Source organism: Mycteria americana, chromosome 10 (genome assembly GCF_035582795.1).
Source record: "Mycteria americana isolate JAX WOST 10 ecotype Jacksonville Zoo and Gardens chromosome 10, USCA_MyAme_1.0, whole genome shotgun sequence".
NCBI lineage: Eukaryota > Metazoa > Chordata > Aves > Ciconiiformes > Ciconiidae > Mycteria > Mycteria americana.
The window spans coordinates 17,784,064-17,809,807 of record NC_134374.1 but is presented as its reverse complement, the minus strand read 5'-3'; the positions used below and the strand labels follow the sequence as shown (position 1 = coordinate 17,809,807).

At 49.8% G+C, this 25,744-nt stretch overlaps 1 protein-coding gene across 1 annotated transcript; it reads right to left on the bottom strand.

Moving 5' to 3' along the window:
- Positions 1-32: 32 nt before the first annotated feature.
- Positions 33-25,465, bottom strand: SLC9A6 (solute carrier family 9 member A6). The gene is made up of 16 exons (XM_075513529.1): positions 25,180-25,465; positions 18,542-18,741; positions 18,087-18,164; positions 17,300-17,376; positions 16,222-16,334; positions 13,759-13,864; positions 9,993-10,139; positions 9,665-9,765; positions 9,350-9,438; positions 9,018-9,131; positions 7,304-7,415; positions 6,700-6,853; positions 6,490-6,520; positions 5,167-5,246; positions 4,449-4,554; positions 33-3,416 (listed from the first exon to the last, which is right to left on the bottom strand). Exons 1-16 carry the CDS (start codon positions 25,448-25,450, stop codon positions 3,141-3,143), a joined length of 2,055 nt encoding a protein of 684 aa, XP_075369644.1. The 5' UTR covers positions 25,451-25,465; the 3' UTR covers positions 33-3,140.
- Positions 25,466-25,744: the final 279 nt, after the last annotated feature.

The window sequence follows — 25,744 nt, the reverse complement described above, 5'->3', positions numbered from 1 at the left end:
TAGTCTGAGAAGGTCAAGTGGCACGTCGTCACTTTGCTACAGATTTATTTCTGTGTGAATTAATGAAACGGTACACACAATTCCAGGAAAAAAAAAAAAAAATCTTTTATAGGCCCATAATCCTTCTTTCACAGTACAACGCAACAGTAAAGGATTTAGTCAGTGTAAACAGAAGGTCCAATAGTGATCATCAGCTATCACAGATCAGCTGCACAAACACCACAGCTACGGAGTTAATGTCATTACCACACAAATCGACAGTACTAGTACAAATCGTAACTTTACCTACAATGCTTTTTCATGTGCAAAACCCATGAAAATTCAATTTACAGAAGAAGGGCACCTTCTCTAAATCTCTGTGGGAGCTGTAAACTGCCTCCTCGGGGCTATCTTACCTATTTGGCAAAAGGTCTCAGGGCCCAATTCTCCAAGGTACCCTTAACTTCATCTGCAGCACGCAAGCCATCAGGGCTCTGCGTCTGAAACCCAGGCACTCGTGTATTCTCTGCTGCAGCAGGACAAAGAAAATAATCAGCTGAGGATGAATCTGAGTCATTTATTAAATCACTCCTGAATTTCAGCTTAGATTCATTCATTCACCAAGACTATTCAAAACAGTCCTGGTTATATTATGTATGGATCATACGAGTTCACAGGTAACCCATAAAATAATCATTTGTTAACTTTTTTTTTTCTTTAATGTACTAACTGAACTGTCACTGTCGTCAAAAGCTGATGCTTACGGTAATGTGTTGGCAAGCTTAAAGAGAGTGGATAAATTACTGAAGTCAAAGGGTCAGAGAAAGAGGAATGCTACCAAGGCTATGGTAAAACACTACTCTGTGGCCATTTCGCAGCGCTCGGCTGCAAATTTGCACCTCAGCTGGGGATTGCCTGGGAAGGAGCCCTGCACTGCACTGGTGCATGGGGCCTGGCGATGGGACCATGGGCTTTCAGGGGGAGCAGAACTGTTCTGCACCTCCGGCTGCACCAGTGCCAGCTTTGTAAACTGAATTCATAGTCAGATTATACAGGAAAAAACAAGAGGTAGTTGTTTATCATACCTCTTCAAAAAGGCAAAACAAACAAAAAACAGGATGTAGAAGTAATGCAGTAAACCTAAAGTCAACGGGTATCTACTTTTTTTTTCCTTTTTTTTTTTTTTTTAAACACATGAAGTTAAGTTACAGACATCATATAAAATGCACACTTTATGGAATTCCTGCATAGCAGGAAACAAAGAGGCTAGCGCTAATCCAACAGCTACGTTAACAGCGAGACTGCCATTTACCGGTGCAAGGAAGATGCCCTATCTAAATACAGAGCGTTACCCCCCTTCTAGGGGAGTCCTGTGGCAACACTTATACATTTTGCTCAGAAGGAAAAAGAACGCATTTTCTTGGGGATAAACTGCCAAAATAAGTAGTTTCACATCCATAAATTTAAGGCAATGTTACTTAGACCTGAGAAAATGAAAAAAAAAAAGTTTAAATTTATTTTCTCAACTATACATATACACTCAAAATATCAGTATTTCCTGTCTCCTCCAGCTCTCAGGTGGTGCTGGGGAAAACACATGGGGAAGCTGCTCTGAGGTCTCAGGGTCAGATCCTGACAGATGCAGAGTTTGTTCCAAGGAAAACTAATGGGAGCTGTGAGCGCTGAGACTCACCCGGCTCTTTTTCATATATTCTCTTTTTAAACACCTCTGTTTAAGCCCTCTGGAGAGGGTTAACTCCAGAACGGGCCTGTAGTGCACCGGTAACCCTGGAAGGTTTGTATAGCAAAACTGCAGCTAAAATAGACAATAAAATTACATACAGTAAATTTCTGTGATTCTCCCCTTTTCAGGAGAAAAAGAAGGATGTCAGGGTTAACAATTTCACTGCACCTCTAGCCATTCCCATAACTACAGAGTAAATCCTTTAACACTAGTGTGAAATTGTAAATTGTTCTGTGCTCTTCCTTGGAAAATAAAAATTAAAATTAAAAAAAAAAATCAACTCGCAAACATTTCTCATTAAATGGTAAGAGACATGAGAGAGATCGGGTGGGGATTACAGACACACAGCATGCTAAGGAGTTATTAAACAAAGTGCAATGATTTTTTACTATACAGGAGGATGGACGGACAACTCCCCTTCAGTACCATCCAGATGCTCAATACCTCTGGAGAGGTCCGGAGATACCGTGTCAATCTGTAGCTGTAAAGCTTGTGTTCGAGGCTGGCCGGACTCCACGGCCCCACGTGCAACTGCGGTAGCTCTGCACATCTCAGCTACGTCCGTGACTGCAGGAGAAGGGATTCACTCACACAAAGACATGGTCACTTCCCAAATGTGAAATTTAGTTGCCAATTGAGGATTTGATGGCTGGTTCTAGAAAGCTGCTTGAGCCACAACAAAGATGGATTCAGCCCTAAAATCTGTGCACACCTGGTATAGTTTCTGTGGGATCACCTCCTTCTCCTAAACATGACTACAGACACAAACCATCCTGCTCCCATCCGAGCAGCCAGACACGCGCAGTCCTTGCTATCAGCTTTGGCCGGTGCCTGCCGCTAGCCCACTATAGCAGGGCTTGGGCAGAGAGGCATTAAAAAGCAGAAAGTCTCCAGGTCCCAGCTTAGGTTCCCACAAAGCAAACAAGTTAATCACCGGCCGCTGCCCAGCAAGAGGATCTGTGGGCAGATCTTTCGCTGATATTTCAAATGTGACTATCCAAAGATCAGAGACAAAAAAATCCCCAATCCTCATCTGAATGGAAAGCGATTTCCACTGCTCGCCAGCACCTCCCTACCCTCCTCTCGCAGGCTCAAAGGATGAACAGGGAATTGGCTCCTTTACTTACCCCGCTGGGAACTAAACCCTTTGTCAAATCACAGATTAAAGAAGCTCACTGTGTGCAAAAGACTCTTACGCTAAAACAGTTCCACCCTACACAGTGCAGTCAACACAGTTTTTAACTTAAATTTGCAGCTTGTTCTTTACAAGTGCTTGGCAGAGAATATTTATATTCTTCTGACACCATATAAATAATATTTATACAGCTTAGACATTTTGAGACATGCATTAGACTTTAGGTAGTACATATTTCTTGATCATATATGCAAATATTACTGTCAATTAAACCGAGCAACCTTATGCTGGACCATGTCTTGCGTTATCCAGGACGTTTGATGGTGGCTCCGAATCGTCCATGGGAAGGACCAGGCGCGTTCCCCGGATTACGAGTTCATGGTCCCCAAAAGCAAGCTCCCGATCGAGCGCGTCTTCAGAGCTGTTTCCCACAAACCGCCGCGACGTGCCGCTGGATGCGACAGAGTCGGTGTTGACAGTGGAATCCCCATAGGTCAGACTGATGTCCCCGTCGTTCAAAATGAGGTCAGAGTCATCGTCCTTCAGCTGCTCTTGATTCTGGACAACAAACAGGAGGAAAGTGCTGTTTAACTCTTCCTGAATAGCTATGTTTGAAATTGCACGATGGCGGTGAATGAGCAGATAGAGGCACCGAATCACAGACTCGCCTGCACTGTGACCATAACCAGACGTGCCACACACACATCTCTGAGCCCAGGAGACTCACACAACACACTAACTTCTCTGCCTAAAAGAGCTCTCAGCTCTTTTTTCTGAGGCCACAGCCAGATACATGGGGAATGCAGTTTTGAGTGGCTTTGACTGGACTGAAATACCCATGACCACAGGAATCACATTGCTGACCCATCAGGGCCATCTCTGTTTTGTGCAGGGAACTTGATGCTGATACTTTGCAGGCAGGGCAAGAAAAGAGCTCTCCTGCCACAGAGAGCTGCTGCTGCAAGGGTCTCCTGGGCACGGCAATGCCCTGAGTGCTGCGGCCCTGCCGGAGAGCCATGCTGGCACCAGCCACCTGCAGAGCCATGGGAGGCCAAACCTGACCAGCAAACCCAGCTCCTCGAAGAGCACGGGTGCACACAGGCTCTGCAGCAATGGTGGAAGAGGTCACTGCCTACGGGCTCTCCAAAGCTGCTGGTCACCACCCTGCCCCTCCGGGCTGCTCAAACAAGGGCTCTTTACCATTTCAGGAGAAAATCAGCCCTGGTTCAGATGCTGGCAGCCTTTTCAGTTGCAAGTGATGCAGCTGAAGGGGCTGCAGGAACGGCTCAGCTGCAAGGCTGGAAGAAAGCAAGGGATGGGGAAATTGTGTGTCCTCCCAGCTGTGCCTGGGGAAGGACACCTGTGACAGCTTCCTTGAGCCAGTCACTGAGGAACCACCATGAATACACCACGAGTCCCTTCATGACCAAACAGTCAGCTGGAAAAGCAAAATGCTCAGAGGAATTAGCTCATCCATCAGCCCCAGTATCTGACCGCCCCCCAGGCTCCCAGCTCAATGCTGCAGAGCAGCATCCAAAAGCTAGACAGAAATGTAAACACATCAAACTCCACGGACACCAATGGACTCACTTCGTACGCCTGAGGACTCGTCAGGCACCGGGCAATAGGCCCACAGCACCCCGGGAGCGTGGTTGTCAGAGGAGGACCGCTGTGCGTCAGCAGAGGCTTTAGATAGCTACAGAGCGGGTTAAGGAAGAAAGAGGAATAGGATCGTGTTGGTAGGGACTTGGTGTCTCAAGGAAATCACAGGAAGGAAATAAACACAGGTCCCTGGAAGCACAAAAATTATAGGGATGAGCAATGTGAGTACAACCAAACACAGCAAGACATGAGCAGACCAGGACACAGTCCCGGTAAGAAAAGGCTTAGCAGCATCACTTGTCCCATCATTCTGTGCCTCTCAGCCTGGCAAATCACTCCTCCACTAATTCATGGTAAGCATTTGCAAGGGAGGAGAGGCACAGATCTAGCAAGAGGGCTACAAATGAGAAGACCCCCGGCCCTTCCTGCCCACCTGCCACAGGGATCAGGGACCCCCTGGGCTTCCAGCCTTGGAGAGCCCAGCTTTGAACTGAGCTACTGCTGCATTCCCAGTTAACAGTAGGTGGAAATGGTCATTTCTCGCAGCCACAGACACGAGGAGATGCAGATCAAAAACCAGCAGTGTGACAGGAAAGCAAACGCTGGCTCCTCTGCTAAGCGGGAAGAGAATCACGCTCCAAGTCAACAGAGATGCTCGGGCAGACAGGATTTGGCACGGCATGCACTGACTGCCATTGAAGGATACTTGTGATCGAAGTTGTACCACATGCGGAAGAGCCAGGCGCTTTCTGCCTTCGTACTCCTCCTCTCGCTCTCCGGGACGCCCTGCAGGAGAGCAAAACATTAAGCAGCAGCAGGCAACGTGCCACGGCCTGGATCAGGGCCAGGAGCCCCCACAGGGCACGGGGTTATCCCCAGGGGCACGTAAGAAAACACACACCTTCCCACTGCCTCTTCAGAAGAAACCTTTGTGTTGCAGCGAGTATAAGGACATTCACACCATGACAGGCCGAAGGTGCTTCCAGCACTGCATTTAGCAGTGTACAACAGCCTTAGGGAGGTGGTATCAAAGCACAGAGTGACCATTTTTCTGCTAGAGCCTTCCAGTTTCTGGCCTCAAGGTTTAAAGTGCCTTGGAGCCAGCAGCTGCATCCAGACATCACATTTAATAGTGACTGACAGGTCCAACCTCCATCAAATCTCTCCTGAGATTTTTGTATGCAAATAATCGCGTGTTATGGGGACTCCTGGCTTCCTTTTAGTCCAAGAAAAAATATAAAACTGTTTGGAGGGGACTATGAATACAGTTACATATTTCACAGAAATTTGGCATTCAGATTTATGGCTCTGGGCTGCCTTTAGCATTTGACGCTTTCTCTCCAGGAGGTGAACAGCCCAATAAATGGCTCTGAATAAAATGAACCTCCAAGGTGCAGAACCCACACTGAAATCAAGTAGAGCCACAGCCACAGCACGACCGGGCTGCAGATGCACGAGCGAGACAGCTCAGGGCTACCAGGCAGGAAAACTCCCAACACCGCAGGGCTCCAGCATTTATCTCAGTGCAGTCAGTGGTTCCCGGGCTGCCACATAACTGCCCACAGGAAACATGGGGGCAAAAGAGAGGTTGAGGATACTCATGAGTAAAAGTGGGACAGAAAATGCTACATAAAATGAGTCAGTAAATGGCGTTTCTGTACTGCCCTGGATGCTGGGATGAGGCAGACAGCCTCCATGTCATGCGCATTTTGCTATTTATTTCACACCCAGCAAGGGAGAGAATGAATCTATTGCAGCAGTAATGTGGACTGACTAAACAGTCCAGCATTACTTCTATGCCCTTCTTTCCAACTCAATAAAAGCAAGCCTCATTATAACCACAGAGAGCACAGAAAAGCCACGACTCCCACTGACTGCAAACTCTTTCACCAGAGTAGCTAAAAACCCTCCTACAGCTGGAAGGGAACGCAGCACAGACGGGCATTCACAGGGTCTCCAACGTAACCCCTGCACCAAGGAGCACAGCACAAATTCCTCTACAGAGGCTGCCCAGCGGCACCACACTCACCACATTCTCCTGATCCGCGTCCACACCGACTCTGCAGAGGAGGAAACGAGCACAGGGTTAGGGCAAGCAATACCAAGGGGGTAGGCACCGTGGTTCAGGGGGAAGGACGTGCTCTTCCTCTCGTGTCTTAAAACCGAGCACCTTAACGTAAGAGTGGGATGAGGGAGAGGACGTGCTGCACCAGGAGAGCCCCACTCACGCCGCACTCACCGGATATTCAGGCAGGACAGCATGGCCGTGGTGCCCCCGCCGAAAACCCACACCGTAAAGAAGACGATGAGGAGCGTCGTGCTGAACATCATCTGCCGGGCGTAGGTGGCCGTGTCACGGATGGCCAAGGCGAATGCCATGGCTCCTCGCAGCCCTGCCAGGGAAGGGACAGTGGAGGAGCTGTGTTAGCCCAAGGCACAGGCAGCCACCCCCACTGCAGGCTTCCCCACCCGGGATTTACATCATGCTGCCCCATGTGCGGTCCTGTCCCTCTGAGGAGGAGACCACAGTGCTTTAACAGTGACGATTTCACAGCATACGCTGTGAAAGCTGGGGTTATCACCACTCTTTCCCAGTCCAGAAAGGCAAACCCTCCTCCTGCCCCACACCATGCACTCAAGCACAGGGCAGGAGGAGCTCACTCCTACATCTCAAAACCAAGGCATTCACACCACTGGGCCTAAGGGAGCCCTTTTCTGCCCAGCCTCTTCTCCAGTCACTGCCCGTAAGAGATTTAGAGTTGAATAAGGAATATTTCCAGGCACTCGGGGGCAAGGAAGTGCAGATGGGCCACATAGTCGGAGGCAAGGATGCGATAACGTACCAGCAAACATCATCATATGCTGTAAATTTGTTCCGATCTTATTTCTTCTCCCCAAATTCAGTAAAAATGACAGTGGGTAAATATTGGCAGCTCTTCCTAGGAAGATAGCAAGCTGTATTTGCACACGTTAAGGAAATTGCTCTTCCTATGTCTCCCATCGCATCCCACCTCTGCACACAGAGCCAATTTCTACTACCTGACGGAAACACTGGGGAGCCTCAGAAACACCAGTCCTCTGGATGCAAAGATAATAACCCAGATCTGAGTGCTACAGCAGTGTGGAAAGAGCATGCTACTGCCTCACCGAAGCAAAGGACGCATTGCAATTCAGGAATATCATACAGAGACAAGCACAAATAAACAAGGGAAATGATGAGAGGGCAGGTTAGACAAGTGAGAGGAGAGAAAAACCACCATTTCCCACTGTATGCTCTCCCCTGCCAGGTCCATTTTCCACCCCAAGAATTATTTGTCCTCTGCGAAGCTCAAGTTATCACAGCTACCACAGCTACCCCTCTGATATTCCCCGGCACGCCACACTTCACAGCTGGGTTTGAAGCTTTAAGCCAAGTCCCGTTCCCAAAGATTATTCAGCAAAATGAAAGCAGCAGCAGTTGAGAAGGAAAAAAAAAAACCCTAATACTCTTTCTGTTTTCATAGCCTGAGAGATACAAGAATCACCAGCCCCTTCATATTGCTTTTTATCTTTGAAGCTGTGTCCTTTAATACAGCACCCAGATGGCAAAAATAATCCTGAAGCCAGTATTCAGCGCAGCCTTGAATAATATGGAAAATGCTTCCAGCTTTTATGTTCTTTCCTGAACATCATGAATTTGCATAAGAGACGTATTTCATGATCTCTCTCATGAATGAGCTATTTCATCAGCGAGTTAGCCAGTTCCTACTGAAGAGGCACAGCACGAAATTTCAATCTAACCACCCAAACGGCATTTCCCTGCTCTTTGCTCCCTTTACTCCACTGCAGCCCTGAAAAAGCTCATCAGGGAAATTCGGCAGACCCCACTGCAAACCCATGCGCCTGCACTGGCAAAGATAACAACATTTTATTTATTGGTATAAGCCTGCTTCATTGCAAAGGGTGAAAATAATTCCGCACATCTGAACCGGCTTCCCTGTGAGATGAAAAAAATTCCTTCAAAATCCTTGTTTTTCTGAGACATACCAGGGCCGATAGTTTGTTTCAGTTAGCATCAGCCTGCAGAAGGGGAAATCCTTTCTCATGACATCATTCAGAGGCATCTACTGTAGCTTTAACTGTGCTATTTGACAGAAAAAAAGGCTTTTTTCAGGGTCAACCAAATGGAATAGCAGAGAAAAGAGGAAATAAATGCCTATACCAGGCAGTCTCCACTTGCAAAGCCACTCCTGGTGCCACGCTGCCACGTGACGAGGCCTGGTGCTTCAGCACCACGTTCACATCGAACGCCGCATCCCTGCAGCAGCTGATTTGAATGCCCGTGAAAGGAGACAAGACAGGGGGAAGAAAAAAAAAAACAGAAAAGCTGGGAAAATAATCTCCATCTTCTTAAAATAACCAGCAAAGGCACCACTACACAGGAGAAATCCCCTTTTAAAAATAAAGCTAGACTGACTGAGAAAAAAAACCCCACACATTTGAATGAAAAACACAAATTGGGAATAAGACACCTCTCCCTTTCTTTTTTGGTCTTATAAAATGGGCTCCAAAGGATACAAAAGCCCCCACCACGAAGGTAGGGTTAAAGACATGGTTCTGGAAGGTGAACAGTGCAAGTCCCATGTAGGAGAAGATGAAGTTTTCTGCCAAGAAATTCAGAAGCTCAAACAACTGAAAGAAAAAAACAAATTAAAAGCAAGTTAGACATGACATAGGTTTAACAAGAAAAACATGTTAGCCCATCCATCACGCAATAAACACTTCTGCAGAAGCAACCCTAGTAAAATCCATCCTAGTAAAAAGACAGATGCACCTAATTCTGGCTAGAGGGAAGGAAAAATATTGAGCTTGAAATTCAGAGAGGCTGAAGGAGGCTGAGGAGCTCTCACCTGCTTAGTTCTGTGTTGGGACTCTGTAGATAAGTTGTTATAGGTATAATGGGCCTGCGTGATCCCGCAGAATAGTACGGCCACCACACCTGGGGAGCAGAACATCACATTAGACTCCCAGTCACAAAGAGAGAGCTGAGCTGCACGCCAATAGTGCAGGGGACTTAATGCAATAACCCCAGAACCCAGAATAATTAAACTTCTGAAAGCAGAGGGAGAGCTCCGGCTGCAATCGATACCGGGAGAAGCAAAACTCAACAGGCCCATCATCCCTCCAGATCTCCGTCCCAGACGCAGGGCTGGGCTGGAGCTTGCCTGTAAAGCCACACGCTTCAGCCAGCAGGAACGTGCTCCAGGACATCAAGAAAAACAAGCCGGTCTCCAGCAACGGGAACTCCCGAAGTTTGGTGAACTTGGTGACGTTGCAGATGGTTAAGGACAATTTGGAGAGAAACTGTAGGCTAAGAGCATATCAAATCCAGTTGTGCATCACAGCAACGCTACACAGCCCGTCCCTAAAAAGGCTATGGCACTGCCTTTCATTAATTTAGGCAAAAAAATCAAACACTGCATCTGGGTGAGATGCAGCGCAGCAAAAAAAAGAAGCTGTTATGCAAACACTTGGGAAAAAAACAACAAAAAGGATATTAAAGCTGTCACAACTCCAGTAGCTGCTCCCATTGCAAAAGATCCACTGAATATACCCAGGAAGATCCCAATGGACTTGAACATCGCTGTGACATCAAACGTGTGGCTATTGTCGCCTGCCGGCTGGTATGCAACAATTGAACTGAAAGAGGGAGGAAAAGCACACACAAGAACAAAACAGTCCTTAGTCTGGAGACAGAGGCACCTCCACAGTGCTACGTGAGATCTGCAAAGTGCTACGACCGCTGCAAACACTGAGCCTGAGAAATCAGAGAGACAAAACCTGAGTCCCACACTGGAATCTCCCTGCGTTCGCAGCACACAGCAGCAGTGCGCTCGCCCTGTCCCAGGGATGTTGGGATCCCCTTTGCCAGCTTTCTGCAGCTCATCCACCCCTCCTAGGCAAGGCTCTGCATTTGCTCCTTCCAGATATTAGACAGCATCAGACCAAAGCCCATCTCTTGCATGATCTCCTGCAAATACATTTGCTAGGTGACAGTCCGTCATTTATGATGGTATTTTGGGGATTTGGCAGCAGCTCTTATAAAGTCAGGCACTCTGGGACCACAAAGCATTCAAGTGGGAAGCCCACATTTCTCTGTCAACTCCACAGAGGCAGCTGATATGAATATCCTCTGGAGAACTGAAAGTTATGCCATTTTACCGCATTTAACGTGCACTACATTGATTTTGCACTGCTCCGAGTTCTGAAGTGAAGTATCGCAGGGTAGCAAGGCAAACGGAACAGTGCCGGTTCACTACAGCAATGCTATTATCTTCATCCACCAAAACTTCAACAGACTTTTGTGATGAGATGGCAAATAGGTCTGCCGCACTGATCCCATCTCTGAATCTGCTCCCTCCTAACTCCTGAGCCTTGCGTCAGCCATTCCACTGTTTCACTTGGAAAGGCTGAAATACAGGGGTCCCCTATCCATCTCCTAAATCCCATTTTAATATCAACTTCTTACATCGCTTTCTTCGATGTAAACTTACCGAAAACATTAACTTCCTAGTTAGCAATCCCTCAGCTGGCTCTGTTAAAACTCTTGGGTGTGAACTTTAAACATTTGCTGTTTAACCTCCCAGGTTATGCTGGAACAGAAAGTTACTGCCTCGCACACACATCCTGCAGCTTTCTCCCCTAACTACACACCAACATTTTTCTGCAACACAAATGACAATCCTCCCCTTTCCAACATGTCACAGGTCACTTCCCTTGCTAAACTTCCCTGCTTTTAAAACATTTCATTTTTCTGCATTGTCTTTTACACTGCAAGCCACAGATTTCTCCCTGTGATTTAATTTCTTTTGTCAATCCCATCCTCTACTTCCCATTCACCAACGTGCTCTTATTCTGGGGTTTGGGGTTTTGGTTTGTTGTTTTTTTTTTTTTAAATCCAGACTGGTTTCATTTCCCCTCCATAACCAACTGTTTGGATGTTGGTTTTGTGTTTTAACCCATTACAGTTTTCCTTCTGGTTTTGCTTTTTGCATCGCTAATAAGACATTATTGCCAGCTGCCCTTTGTGTGTTTTATTTCCCCTGTCCCTGCCCATGGGGCTCCCTGTGGCATTTAGCCCCTCTGAAACCTCCCTTTGGTAGAAGCAGGTAGAGATCCTGCGGCTGCATTTACCCCCCTGCTCATGAACCGCAGCCCCAGCACCTCACTGCCCACTGGCTTTCGGTTCTGGGTTCAATTCCTCTTTGTCCTGCAACCAGTTCCCTGCCGCCAAGCCAGGCCAGGCCAGGATAGCACGAGGCAGGAACAGAAAGGCACGTCCTGCCCCCCAAGCATGGGAATGGACATTTGTCCGGGACTGAAAGCAGAGAGGAGAGGAGCCTCGGGGGGCACCGAGCTCCTGGCAGAAACCGTGGAGGAGTCCCAGCCTGGGGCAGCGCCAGCCCCCGGCTCCTCATCCTCCCCCGGCGCGGAGACGGTGCCCACAGCGCTCGCTTTCACCATGTACAAGGAGCCGATGGCACTTCTTGAGGCCGGCCGTGGCTGGAGCCCCTCTTCACCCCTTGGGATGAGGCAGCACCCACCACCAGCTGTCACCCAGGCAGCAGCATCCACACAGCCCACCCACCCAGAAACCACCCAATTCCCCATCTTCCCAACTCACCCCTGCATCTCCTAACTGGGGAGCAGGTCTTCCGCTTGTGGGAGCAGAACCGTCCCCATGCGGTTCCCCCACTTATGCCCCTGCTGTGAAACAGGCAAATGCCAAACTAAATTTAAAAAAGGGGAACCATGAAAAGGAGCTCTGGACTGCTCTCGGAGGAGCTCTCCTCCCTGGAGCAAGAGGCCCTCACCTCCACCTTGCACCCAAGCTGTGGTTGTGTCCAGGTGACTCAAGGCTGTCCTTGAGACACTTGCAGCAACCGATACCCACCGTGCTGCCCAGGGCTGCCTTACGCTGCTTATGGTGACCATGGAAACAAAGACCACAGCAAGCTTTAAAACGGGTACAGCTTAACTGCTGAGAAGCCCTTGAGAAGTCAGAATGCTGCTGGGCCAGTCCATACAAAAGCCTTGCGGCAAAATAGCTGCCGACTGCAGCTCGGAGCTGCTGTTTTGGTGCAAATTATCTTATTTCGGGGAAGGGGGGTGGATTGAGCTCAGCTTGTGGAAAGAGGAAGGCAGGAAATCAGAGCAACAGCTACGAAGCTGGTGCTGAAACAGTGCAAGAGGCAAATCACCGTGCACACTGCAGTCCCCTACGTGTGCAGAGACCCACCACAAATGTCATTACTCTGATGCTGAACCCGTCCACTCCCACCCAGAACCTCCCAGCAGAGGCTGGAAGATTCCATCTCCTCCCCACTCAGGATCACTTCTTAAACATGACCTGGCTGTGCAGCATTTACTCTCACACCAGCAGTGACACATGCAGCATTAAAAGCCAGAGCAAGCAATACAAACAGTTCCAGAAACCTCAACAGAAACATTCAATTCAGTAAATACAACACATGCAGGTGGCAATACGCAGCTCACAATATGTTACTTGCTGCCTCCACCTCAGTAAAACCCACGCAACCAGCATGCCAGAGTGACAAGTATTCCAGAAATATTTTCTGCATTAGTCTTAGCTATACATTAACCTGTCACCATTGCAGATATTATATATTTCCAAACAAATTCCCATGATGACAACACAGTGAAAATGCAGATAAAATACGTCCTACGTGCAGAGGACATAAAATATTAAAGAATATAAAACATTCTTTAGAAAGCCAGCAAGTTTCCCATGTTTTCAGTCCAGAGTATTAACTCTGGCTGTAAGAAATAGCATCTTCTTGACGCACGGAAAGTGGGGAGAAAAAGGAAACAGCTGTCTTACCAACTATTTCCACCTAAACAAACGCAGGTATTTGTGGATGGGAAGGAAGACAGGTAGGAGCAAAGCCATCAGCAAGGGGTTTCAGTGGGATCCTGTGGCTGAAAAGCAGACACGATGCTTTTCCCATTTCAGAGGGACATAAAAACTTCCTTCTGGCTGTGTCAACCGGCCATAAAAGCAAAACAAAACTATCCATCATGCAGGGGGAAGATGTAAGGACGACCGCAATCCTAAGCTGTGGTCTGCAATGAGGAGATGCATCAGAAGGTCACTGCAGCTTTTGGGGACACTTAATACAAAACTCTGCTCTTGCAAATACCAGTGCTCCTATTTTACAGGAGCAAGGCCGAGTGGCTCCCCCCAACACCTGACATGTAACATACATAACAATTAAAAATAAAAACAGAACACACTTACGAAGACAGCACTATGGCAACGGCATCATTGAGGACGCTTTCGCCAAAGAGAAGGGCATACAGCTCAACATCAACCTGGAGTTCATGGAATATGGCAAGAACAGTCACTGACAAATAGAAAAATAGAGAGACATTCAAAAACGTGCCGTTATTTTGGTGTAATCAAAGACAAAACGCCCCTTTTTAGAAAGCTGCCTGCCTGCACGTCTGTGCCACTCTGCTGCGATGGTGCCAGCCGCCCCCCGTGCTCACCCTGATAGTCTTCCTTCTGCCCTTTCAGATTTGGATTTCCTTTATTATTTCCCTCCTCCTCCTTTTACTAAAACACATCCTGGGCATTAGGTCTATTAAGTCTTTTGCTGGCAGACATGAGCAAACTCTGCTCTGAGCTTCCTGAGGGTCTGAGCTCGTGGGCTGGACCACAGTACCACGCTGACATTAGCCACCCAGCTTTTGGGATGCCATTAGCTCAGAGCATCAGGGAGAGCCTTCCTCCACCTGCAGAAGGCCAGGAGGATGCAGGCTTGTCCATGACGATGGCTGTCGTTTCCTTCCATCCCTGATACTCTGAGAGAAATCCTCAGATTCAACACCGGTTAACACACTGGAAGTGCCAGCACAGATGTGTGAACATTTCAGACCTAACTGGAAAAAGCCAGGCATTGGCTCAAACCCCACCTGGGGGTTCCTTGTGATTTATGGCCATGTGGCAGAGATCAGAGTACCCTCAAGCCCTTCTGTGATCCAGCAGCTCCAAGAAGATAATGAAAATGCAGCAGGTTTTGCATATCAGCCTTGCAAAAACATCACAACATCTAAAGCAAGCAAGATGTAACACACGGTGCATCGTGCACAGCTCAGGCTGCTGCGGAGGGCTGAGCTAATTCCAATCAACTTCTATGAAAGTCCTTTAAAACAGCATTCAGGGACTCATCTGTGCACACTGAAGGGGTTTAACCCCTTTATGCACAGGGAAACGCTCCATTTTTAAGTGTGAAATCTTCTTGTTCCTATTTCGAAGCCTGAAGAAGGGACACAACGCCAACAGCTCATCTGCAGCATTTCTAAGCATTACTTTTACCTATGGTCCTTGCCTGGCCTCTGCCCATCTGCCATCGGATCTACCACACCGCCATCACATCTGTGAGGTGCTCCCCGCTCTGCAAAGGTGCCCCCTGCTCAATGTCAACACTCCGGCTAAGTTACAGGGAGGATGCTTGACCTCGCAGCTACATGGGAACAGCTCCCCACTAAAGGAAGCAGTGGCCTGAACGCACGTCCACCCAAGACACGTTCAGAGAAGCTGGGAAATCTTTTTACCTTATTTTTTAAGGTTTTGGGGTTTTTTTTAATAAAAATATCAGCAGTAATAGCCACACCAATAGCTGGCAAATCTTAGGGAAACATAAAAAATAAATTATTAAAAACTCATGGGGAATGCACATCTCGCATCTCCACCTGGCAGACAGATGTGGCTACTGCCACGTTGTACTGCAGGTTATGTTCTGCAGCATTACTCTTGCATATATGCATATACATACAATGCTCCTCATTTTGCCTTTGAAAACAGAAATGACTCATTGTTAAGATGAGCAGGTAAAAGTCCCAATTCATCTGGAAAGACAGCCACAGGCACTTGTTTCAAAAGGGCGGAAGACTTGCCTTATCCAGGCATGCAATCTCTCCCTTCCATGCAAAACTGACCAATATCCGCATTTAAAAGGATCCCTCAAAGCTACTGTAGTTGGGGGAGGAGGGGGGGGGACAACGCTGCCAAACCCCAGTCCCACCACACTGGTCTCAAACGTAGCAGCCAGGCTGCAAAGGAAGAAATTCAAGCCCTGTTCAGCAAAGGGCAGGAGGAAGGAGAGGCCTTTCTGCGGTCCTGTGTTTTTAGGTGAAGCTGGAACACGCAACTGAACAGCTACCATGTAAAAGTAATCATGAACAAAGTGAAATTCAGTTGGACAAGGCATGTTTTTCATAGTTTTGATTTACAAAGTGCTTCAGCAGACCAAGCCGTCACTACTGTCCTCAGTACTGCTCACTAAGATCAACTTTCAATTAAATTAGCACCTTCCAAAATCCCACCCAAATGGAAATCAGCTAAACTAAAACTATCAACTGAACCCTCCCCACATTACACATCTTGTTCTGCATCAGCCACTGGCACAGGATGGCAGAAACACAGCGGACCTGTCCCAAAACCCAGCGAAGTCAAGAGAGAGACTGCTAGGACTTCACTGCGAACAAAGACTTAGGAAGCAGAGGTTTGGAAGGTATACATAACTGGAAGGAAATAAGAAGGCATGGAGACAAATTTGACTTCTAGGAATGTTGCAAATAAACTCCAAAATTCAGAAAGAGGGAACTTCCACAGGGTTCAGACTTTCTTCCCCTCTTCACCACGACTCAAAACAGATCAAATGAGTAAAATGAGGAGGAAAATAACCATCTAACATACCTGGGTCAGTTGCCGATACGATGGCACCGAACAGGAGGCAGTCAGTGAAGTAGAAGTCTCCCCCGAGCTGCCCAGTGACTTTCATCAGTGCCACACAGCCATACACGACAGAGCTGGTGATTAGAAGAGGCAATTATTCATCTCTGCAGTGAATGAAAATGACATTCAAATGGGCTCAACTCCCCTGAATTTGCCAGATTAACCCCTAAAGTTATCCAAATGCCAGAACACTGAAGAACTGTAGTGGATGAGCTGAGCCTGGTTTGGAAGGCAAGTGCCAGGGCCATGGTCTCGGAGGCAAGTGCCAGACCACGCACACCAAAGCACCGGCTGCACCGGACCACAAACACGGCACCGGTGAGGAACCGGGACCGAAAATCCTCCACAAGCATAACACCACTAAAGAAAAGCAGTATCCAGGCTTGTGGCATCTTGCGATCATTTTGCAGCGTTTCACATGAGCATGTTGCAGTGGGATAACCTTGGCCTGACTTTGAAATGGCCAAAACTTTCAGCGAGGAACAGATAATGCGGATGCTGAGTTTGCTTGAATCCACTGGACTCTCCAGTGGAAAACACCCTGCGCCAGCCTGCGTGTTACTATTCAGAGCAGGAATCATCTAGCTTCCTCTGCACGCAGGGATAAATATCTGATACACAATCTGTGCTCGCTAGGCACCTGCTTCCAGCAAGTAAGGACAGGACGTGTTTACGATCCTGCCCCTCCTGTGTCTCACGCTTGTTAGGGCTGTGCTTTCAATAATGTGAAGTTACTGCCTGTTTCTTCAAGACAATCTTCACAGAAGTGTGAAACTTTCCTTGCCATGTATGTAACTATTCTGTATGGGATGCTGAGAAAGCACTGTGCAATTAGACGGCAATCACCCTGTCCACACAGCGAAAGTTTGAACAGTAAATAGTACAGCAATAGCAAACAGCTGCTGCTGAGCAGCGGTAGCAGAGAGCCTGTGTGGTCTTTCAGGGCTGGGATTAGCAGCCACAGGTCCGGGCTCAGAGCAGTGTCTCCGAGCACAGCTCAAACCCCCACGGAAGAACCAGACCAGCTCCAGCTACTCACCCGATCACCAGGCAGGAAATTGCAGTGCCGAGAAAAGCGTATGCTAGGATGGATCCCAAGTTTCTGAAGAAGTGCCTCTAGAAGGAGGAGAAAAAAAAAACAACTGAATTATATTTTGCTAACAATTTATTTCAAGCCTGCACAGGCACCCACGCAGTGTCCGTAGCAGCTTGCACCTAGCTTAAACATCACGAGCTGGACAAGCACGGCAGAACGGTGCCCAGCACAATGGTGTACACTGCCAGACCAGCAGATGTTAATGCAGCATCCATAAACATGAACATATCATTTTCTTGTACCCGTGTATTTAATAAGGGGCTGTTCCTGTGTTAATAAGGGGCTGTTCCCCTTTAATAAGGGGCTGGGTCCTGGGAACTGATTTCCTAACCCTGCAGCATTCCTCCTTCCTTCTCCCACAAGCTAAACAGGATCATTTTCCTTTCCTTCCAAATCAGCATTTCAGAGACCTCTTGCTTTCTAAAACCTTCCCACCCTCCTATATGTTCTGAAAGTAAGGATGGCTGAAATGGCCCAGCTGACCTCAAAAACCCCTGCGCAAACCTGTGCTGGAAATGGTTGAAATTGCTGATCCTTCCCGGGGCAGAGGGACGGACGAGACTGACTGGGGCACCCTCAGCCCTGCTTCCTACAATCCTGCATGTACTGGGGAAAACCGTACCTAGCTCCACAGCCTTGGCCTGCTGAGCAAGCATTAAAGCACTCTCAAGTATTAAACATGCTCTGGAGGCAGAGGAACTAAAAACGTAGGCGCTGTAAAGGCACGTACCCTTTTCAAGCTGTAGCCTGCATAAAATATAATTGGAGGAAGCAAAATGTTGAAAAATACTTCAGGATCAAAAGTCACCTGTTAAGGAAAAAAAAAACACAACAGTAAAATGGTTTGTTAAGACTTTGCAAGACAAAACAGAAATAAGAATGTCATATAAAATATATGGAAGAAACCCTGTACCCCGCCCAGATGAAATGCTGTCAGCTGACCGCTGAGGATGTGTTCAGGATCTTTGGGAGACACAGCTCGGAGTCTAAACAGCATAAATTAAGATCAGCTGAAACTAAAGTTTCATTACATTGCATTCAACTTATAATTTATATTTGATCACAATCTGACCAAAGTTTAAAAAAAAAAAAAAAAAAAAAAATCACTTAATCAGCAGATACAGGACTGTCCCCATGGAGGGAGTGGGGAGCATCGCTCACCTCTCCAGTCACCGACTCCCTTACCTTTCTCAGCATCTCATTATCCTGGACGTTATTGAGCTCCTGGGCGCTGATTTCCCCCTTCAGGGTGTACTCGTAGTACTTTCCACTGACGTTCACCAGCAGCGTGGCGGGACTGGTCTGCACTTGGCAGCTCAGCGTCACGTTGTTGACGTCGCTGGGGACGTGGATGCCGTAGCGCAGGACCACGCCAACCAGGACCCCTGGGGAGGGACATGCAGCAGTGAGACAAGCCACAGAAAATTGCCAGGACGATCTCTTGGAGCATGGATTCAGCATCAGGCACGCCAGGATCCTGACCCTCTGCTCAGCTGCTGAGCACAACCACCATCCAAATAATTGCCTGAGTGATATTAAACCATCCGCATCCTCCCGTGAGCCATGCAAATGCTCCATGCTCATGCGGACTAATACAGGCATGGACTGGTCCTCCAGACTTTTAATTACCCAGCAATCAGTCAGACCCTCGCTCTAGTGCAGCGAACAGCCGACATTGACAGCACACTAGTTTTCTTAGGGCGAGCACCCTGGCATTGCTGGCACATAGCTGGGGACCTGGGCAATGCGCTGCTCACGTGTGCCCAAACTATGCATGTTGCACCTGGAAACCTGACGGCATCATGTTTTGCCACTACAGAAATACATGAAACCCTTCATTTTTGTAGGGGATCAAAAAAGGTACCAAGCAACCATCATGAACACTTTGAGGATGGTGAGCATCCTTCATAAGACGCTGCAGCACAATACAGCCTCCTCCCGCACCAGGGAGCTTTCGCAGCACACAGCGGCAATCCCCATTTTATAAAAACCATGAAAGTTTCCCAATCCAGGCCAACCACCTGGGTCTGCTCCTCGCCCCCTGCAAGCTTCAGCTCTGCACCATGAGCAGCAGCCCCAGGGCAGCCCCGTGAGCCAACGCTGCCTCCGGCTCAGCTGCTGCGCAGGAGTATCGTGGGGTTAATTTGCAAGTCAGCAATTTATACGGCCCTCTTCATTTGCAGCACAGCTGATGAGCTGCGCTCTGAGGTCTCACATCCAGATTAATGGCATTCACAGAGTGCAGGCTCCTCCGGCTCCTTACCCACACGGTGTGCCGAGTGCTCTCCTGGCAAAGCTTTTTGACATCTGCAGGCTGGGGAGGAGAGATGTCCCTACCTTTCCACGTAGCCTTCAGCACAAAAGGGTTTGGAAACTCGATTAAGGCAGTGCTGAGCCGCCACAGAAATCCTGGATCTTAACCCCATCTCTGAACCACACATTTATGAAAAGCTTTCAGACACGTGGGAACTAAATGGAGACCGCAACACTCGGAAGGCTTCTCCATTTGCCTCCCAGGACGCTCCTGCTTCTTTACTGTTGCCTTAATTAAGATCTTGCTCTGTGCCTTCCTACAGGCAGGGCACAACCCCAACCAAAGGGAACACCAAACTCTTCCTCCACCACCATCTCACAGGAGCAGAGCCTGGGCAGGAGCTCTGCCACGGCCAGGCGGGAGACAGCAGGACCCTGGCACATACAGCGTCCCCTGCAGCCAGCTGCCAATCTGCCACCCATTTTTTGCCTGCTCCTCCTTTGACAGCAGTTTTCCAGGACGAGATTTACTCATTTTGCTGACAGCCAGAAGAAAAGCCCCACCTCCCGTCCCAGGGGATGTCAAGCACAGCAGGGCCACCCAAGCACAGATCCAGGCCATGAGCAGAGGCAGAAGAATCAGGTGCAAACAGACTCACCGCTGCTAACCCATCACACCGGTGACACAGGTAGCTCATCTCAGGGACCAGGCTGACAGACCCGGGAACTGCACCCAAAACCCTGTCCCTGGTCAAATACAGCACTTCTGCAGCACAGCTGAGCTGCTCTTGCAAAGCTACCGATGCTTTTATGCCATGTACAGTCGACCATGTGCTCACCACATGCTTTGGACTTTACCCTGCACTGCGCTGTTGGCTCAGAATCGCCCCGACAGCAGCAGAAAAGGTCCCCCTCAGTGCACAGCCAGGCTCAGTCAGCTCCAGCAAGGAGAGCTGCTTCAGGGAATGTCACACTGTGCAGAGCATCTGACAGCTGCTTTCCCACCAGCATCACTAAGAGGGGACACCAAAGAGGAGTCCTTTTGCTTACTTTTCTGCTAGCCTCTGTTCCTGTGATCTTCCAGTGTTCTGGAAATAAAAGTATGGAAATGAAGGCAAGGATGTCAAGAACACTGAGATGCCACAGCACGTATTTGCATGAGTGTGTGGCGGGGGCGGGGGTGGGGGTGCATGGCACCACAGCAGCAGGACAAAACACCCAGGTTTCCTTTCACCCAGAAGATGATGAGCCCCGAGGTACCATGGGAGACAAGCAAAACTCTTCACTGGGATAAAGTGAGCTTCAGAGGGTTATTTACGTCTGCTTATGACTATTAAGCAGCTTTAAACAGTTACAGTGAGAATTCAAATGAAAGGGAGGAAAGCCAGACTGGAGAGCTCATTTACCCCTGCCCTTGCAACTGCTCCTCCACTCCTACGGAGCAGGCAGCACCAGGGACACCGTGCTCTGCAGCCCTCCAGAGCTACCTGAGGTGGCTTTTAAAAAGTCTTTTTTTAAAAAGAAAGTTGATTCTAGAACTTCACGTGGGAGTCAGAAACCTCCAGCAGCAGCAGCTGCCTGTCTTTTCTCAGCTGGGAACCCATCCAGTGACCCCTTTAAATGCCCAGGCTCAGCGCTTTGAGATGAGAGGCAGGAGGGACAGACAGACGTCGCTGCTGGGAATTCAGAAAGGATCCTGACTCACCCGCCTCTCCACTCTTAATCCCCTTCCCAAAGCAGCGCTACATCTGATAGCACCCCTGCCCGTCCTCGCCGTCTCGCTTACCCAGGCAGCTGTTCCCGGCCCCATGTGCCGGCCGCAGCCGAATTCCCACTCTGGCCAGGAACTGGATAAGGGAAAAGGGACGTATAAACCTACAATATCTGACAAGAGTGCTGTGCTTGGGGCCCCAAAAATCAGGCATTTTGTCTTGCCCTGTAACACACTGCCTGGGAGGCTCCCAGAGCTCTCTGGACCTTGGTAGGAAAAGACACCCACATGCAAATACACATCCACACAAAGAGCTCTTGGTGTGCGAACCAGCCAGCAATGTGCCAGCAGCTCCCAACGCTGAGATACCATCAGACTTGCAGGGAAAGCATGCTGCCACTCTGCTTAAAGCCAATTACTCTGCCAACATTAAGATGACCCCACCACCAGCCCCTCCTGCCCAATGGTGGATCTCTAATCAACGCTCCCCACCTAAGATGCTTGCTGGAGGCACCTGGGACAAACCTGACTCAGATGCCAAGTTTTTTCAGACACCAAACCCAGTCCTGGGCTCAGGTTACCTGGACCAAGCCCAGGGGACCACGTAAGTCCTCCTTGCTCTGACAGTCTCTTCGGAAATGGTTCAAACTCTTTTGGCGCTTGAAGGGCCGTTCTAGCAGCAACCTGTGAGCTGCTCCGCCAGTATCGACATGCTTTTGCAGCCAAAACTTTTACAAAACTGAGCCCTGGAAGGGAGCAGAGCGGAGGGAACCTGACACCGAGGAATCTGCCAGCCGAAGCCTGCAAGAAGTAGAGAAGCTAAAGGCAAAGCTGGTAAATTAATTGAGTTCTTTTATGCAAAGTGCAAGAGATTATTTTCATTGCATTTCTCCCAACTTCATTAAAAAGAACAAAAGCCCATGGGCTTTTTTTTTAGGTGCTGTTGAACATTTCCGAGGTAAGGTTTTAAATGAAGACTAATATATTACCATTCAGGCACTTAACAACAATGGAAGCACACAGGATCCCCAGGCAAGCATTAATCTGGACACCAAAAGGGAAGAAAAATACAGTGAGCGGCTGAAGACATCCTGACAGCAAGCAATTTAGACGTACACAATCCAGGGGCCAAGTGGGAACAAGTACAAGGAAACTAAACTTCTAGAGAAGCTCCCGCCACAGCCACCATCAGACCCCGAGAATAACTGAAACACAATTGTTCAATTAATCATCCTAAATGTTGAGTACCTCAGATGTGGGAACCTCATTTTAAACACTGAAATGAAGCTTAGAGGCTACTAAACACCTATCGTCTATCACCGTGAAATTACTCCAGTCTGTGCCCAGCTCTTGAACATCAGCTCTGAACTGCCAGTGTCGTTTGTAAGATATAAATCCACCCGGAGCAAGAGCTTGTAACTTACAGGAAAAACACAGACACCAAGGTAACTCTGATGTATTTCAGCAAGAAGAGATGTATGCAAAAGTTTTATTTCACTTAGTTGTTAGTTTTGGGTTTTTTTTTTAAATTAGAAGAAGACAAGCTTTTACAAATTGCTTCTCTTCCCCAGATTTCAGGGTCTGTTTTGCAGCCTGCCTACTGCAGCACTTCCACATTTTCAGTGGACTTTCCCAGGGCTGAAAGCATCGCAGGGGCTGAAGCAGCGCCAGGGGCCAGGGACAGCGAAGCAGAAGCGGTACCTGCGTTGCTCCCTGCAGCTTTTAAGTTGTCACTGTAAAACAACAGCATCTCACCACTCCTTGAGAAATTACACATCCCTTTTCCTATGGCAGCTGTCACAGCCTGAGAAGCAAATGCCAAAAGCCTTGATAGCAGGGAAAAACTCAGGATTTTCTGCATGACCAGACGGGTGACGTTACCAATTTCACCAGCAATTCTCTAAGCACAGTCTGCAAAAGAGCAGACAGAAAAGATGCGTTTTATGGATCGGCAGGAGACCGAAACGACCCGGGTTGTCCTCTGAGAACAAGAGGAGCACTCAGGTGGGTCAGGGAGAACAGAGGACCAAGAAGAAGAAAACTCCAGGAGAAGAAGAACAAGGTTAAGGGCAAGTTTGAAAGCATGAAAGGAATATAAAGTCCACATGTCGGCGAGCTCCGGGGCAGCAGGAGAAGGAAGACCTTCCATGCTGGAAGCACGTGCTCCCACAGCACAGCTCCCATCACGGGGAGGTGACCACCCCTGCCCCGGGCAGGAGGACAGCAGTGCCTGCACCCGCCTCAGCGGTGGCTTGCAGGAATCTGAAAAGGCAGACCAGTATTTTGTGCCCCTGGGCTGACGCAAGTGTCTCCACCCTTTCGTCTGGAAGGACATTTCCAATTGACTGAAACTTAGGATCACAAAAGCCAATGGCCCAAACGGGTCAAGTCACAGCCTTCAGAACAAAGCTTTCTGCTGGGCAGGGGATCGGCCACGTTGCGGCTCTGACCAAGCTTGGTCACACACCACCCACAACCAGCAAGGGCAAGGACAGCACAGGGAAGATACACTAACCACAGCGCTCAGCAGAAGACACCTTTTCAATCCTAAGCTCAACAAATCTTGTCTAGATAAGGATCCGTGGCTGCGTTAATCGCTCCTCCAGCACAACTCCCAGTCCTACTTTGAATTCCAAGTCATGCTAGATAACCCAGGCAGAGCCATGTATGGCATCTCTATACAATGCTTCTGGCCACTTCACGAGGCCATGTCACCTCAGTAAATCACAGGCCACCATTCAAATCTAACCAGCTACAGACCTGCTCCCCTGACCTACAGCCTCGCTCCACTTCTTGTGGGAACACATGTGGGGCATCTCACCGTGAGGTCCTGTCTCAGCAGGAGGAGGAACCCCAAAAGTAGGAGCTTGTGCGCACAGGTCCCCGAGCAGCAGGACGTAAGGCTGCTGGCCCTGCGGGTCCCTGAGCACAGCAGAGGGTGGGAGCATCACCCCAAATGGCCTCTCCACTCTTCTTGGACAGCTTCTGGAAGTTCAGGTGCTCTAAACATAGGGTGGAAACACAACCTCTGGCCCCAGCATGTGGGATGCAAGGCTCCCGACCAGTGCAAATCCTGGTCTATGCTGCCCCAACTCCCCACTCTCAGCCCTGGAGCAGGTAAGTGGGACTTGCTGGTGCTCGGTGACGTGGTTTTGAGGCCGCTTGGCATGTGGTATCCCCCGACCCCACCAGCTCCACTCGTGCTGCAGCTGCCCTGCGAGGCCGCCTGGGAAAATCCAACTAGTTCCTCATCGCCAAAGATTTCGGAGTAATGCTGCCCTCAAGAGCCCTCGATATCTAGGGTTACAAAAACAACAAACCCTCCCTCCAGCAATACCCAGATAACGGCCAGCACGGGGTGAGCTGGGATGGGACGCGCAGCGTGGCCGTCCCAGCGAGACGGGAGCATCCGGCTGCATCTGGGAGGGGATGTAGCGTGTCCCCCCGGATCCCCGCACCCCTTCGCCCACGTGGACGTCCACGAAACAAGCCCTGCCGTAGCCCCTCGGCAAGGGGCCACCAGGCACCGAAGCAGGGAATGGCGGGATGCCAGTCCCCGCTGCCGGCGCCCGCACTTGCAGCATCCTCTGGCCGTCGTGGGGCTGCCAGGGAGGGGGTGCGGGGGGGCAGAGCCATGCCCCGCGAGTCGAAGGGGACGGCGCTCTGCCATGCAAGCGGGCGGCTGGGCGCCAAGCCGGGCGCTCCAGTTGGCCCAGCGCACTGGTTTGGATGGGGCTCCCAGCGCTCGGGGCAGGGCGGGCGGCACTCGCTGCCGCTCCCGCTCTTCCCTCGCCGCACGGGTTTCCCACGGAGGGGGGGTGCGGGGGGGGGCGTGCGTGGGGGTGCCCGCGCCCCTCACCGTAGATCATGGCGAGGCCGGTCTCGTGGAGGAAGCGGGCGCGGCGGTGCTTGAAGAGCCAGATAGTGAGGATGGTGAGGGTGAGCAGCAGGATGAAGACGAGCAGGTTGGCGCTGTCCTGCCGGTGGCTCTCCTCCGCCGCCTTCTCCGACACGATCTCCTCCTCCAGCGCCCCGGGACGCGCCGCCGACACCTCCCCGCCCGCCGTCCCCCGCGCCCACAGCCCCGCCGCCGCCGCCGCCAGCACCGGCCCCGGCCCCGGCCCCGCCATCGCCCCGGTACCGGCCCGGCCCCGCCGCCACCAGGAAGCGGCGCTGGGCGCAGGCGCCGCGGGGCGGGGACAGCGCTGCCGGGAGCCCGGATAGGGACGGGGCTGGGGCGGGAGAGCGGTGCCGCCGGGCTGGGGCGGGGGTTGCGGCGGGGAAAAGGGTTTTTTTTCCAAGCCAGCAAAGGGGAAGAGCGGGGGGGGACGGGGCGGGGTGCGAAGGCGGCTGGAAGCTCGTAAGGGGGAAAGCGTGTGGGCAGCGAGGTTGCCTGGCTGTGGAGGAGGCTGCGGGCTCGCAAA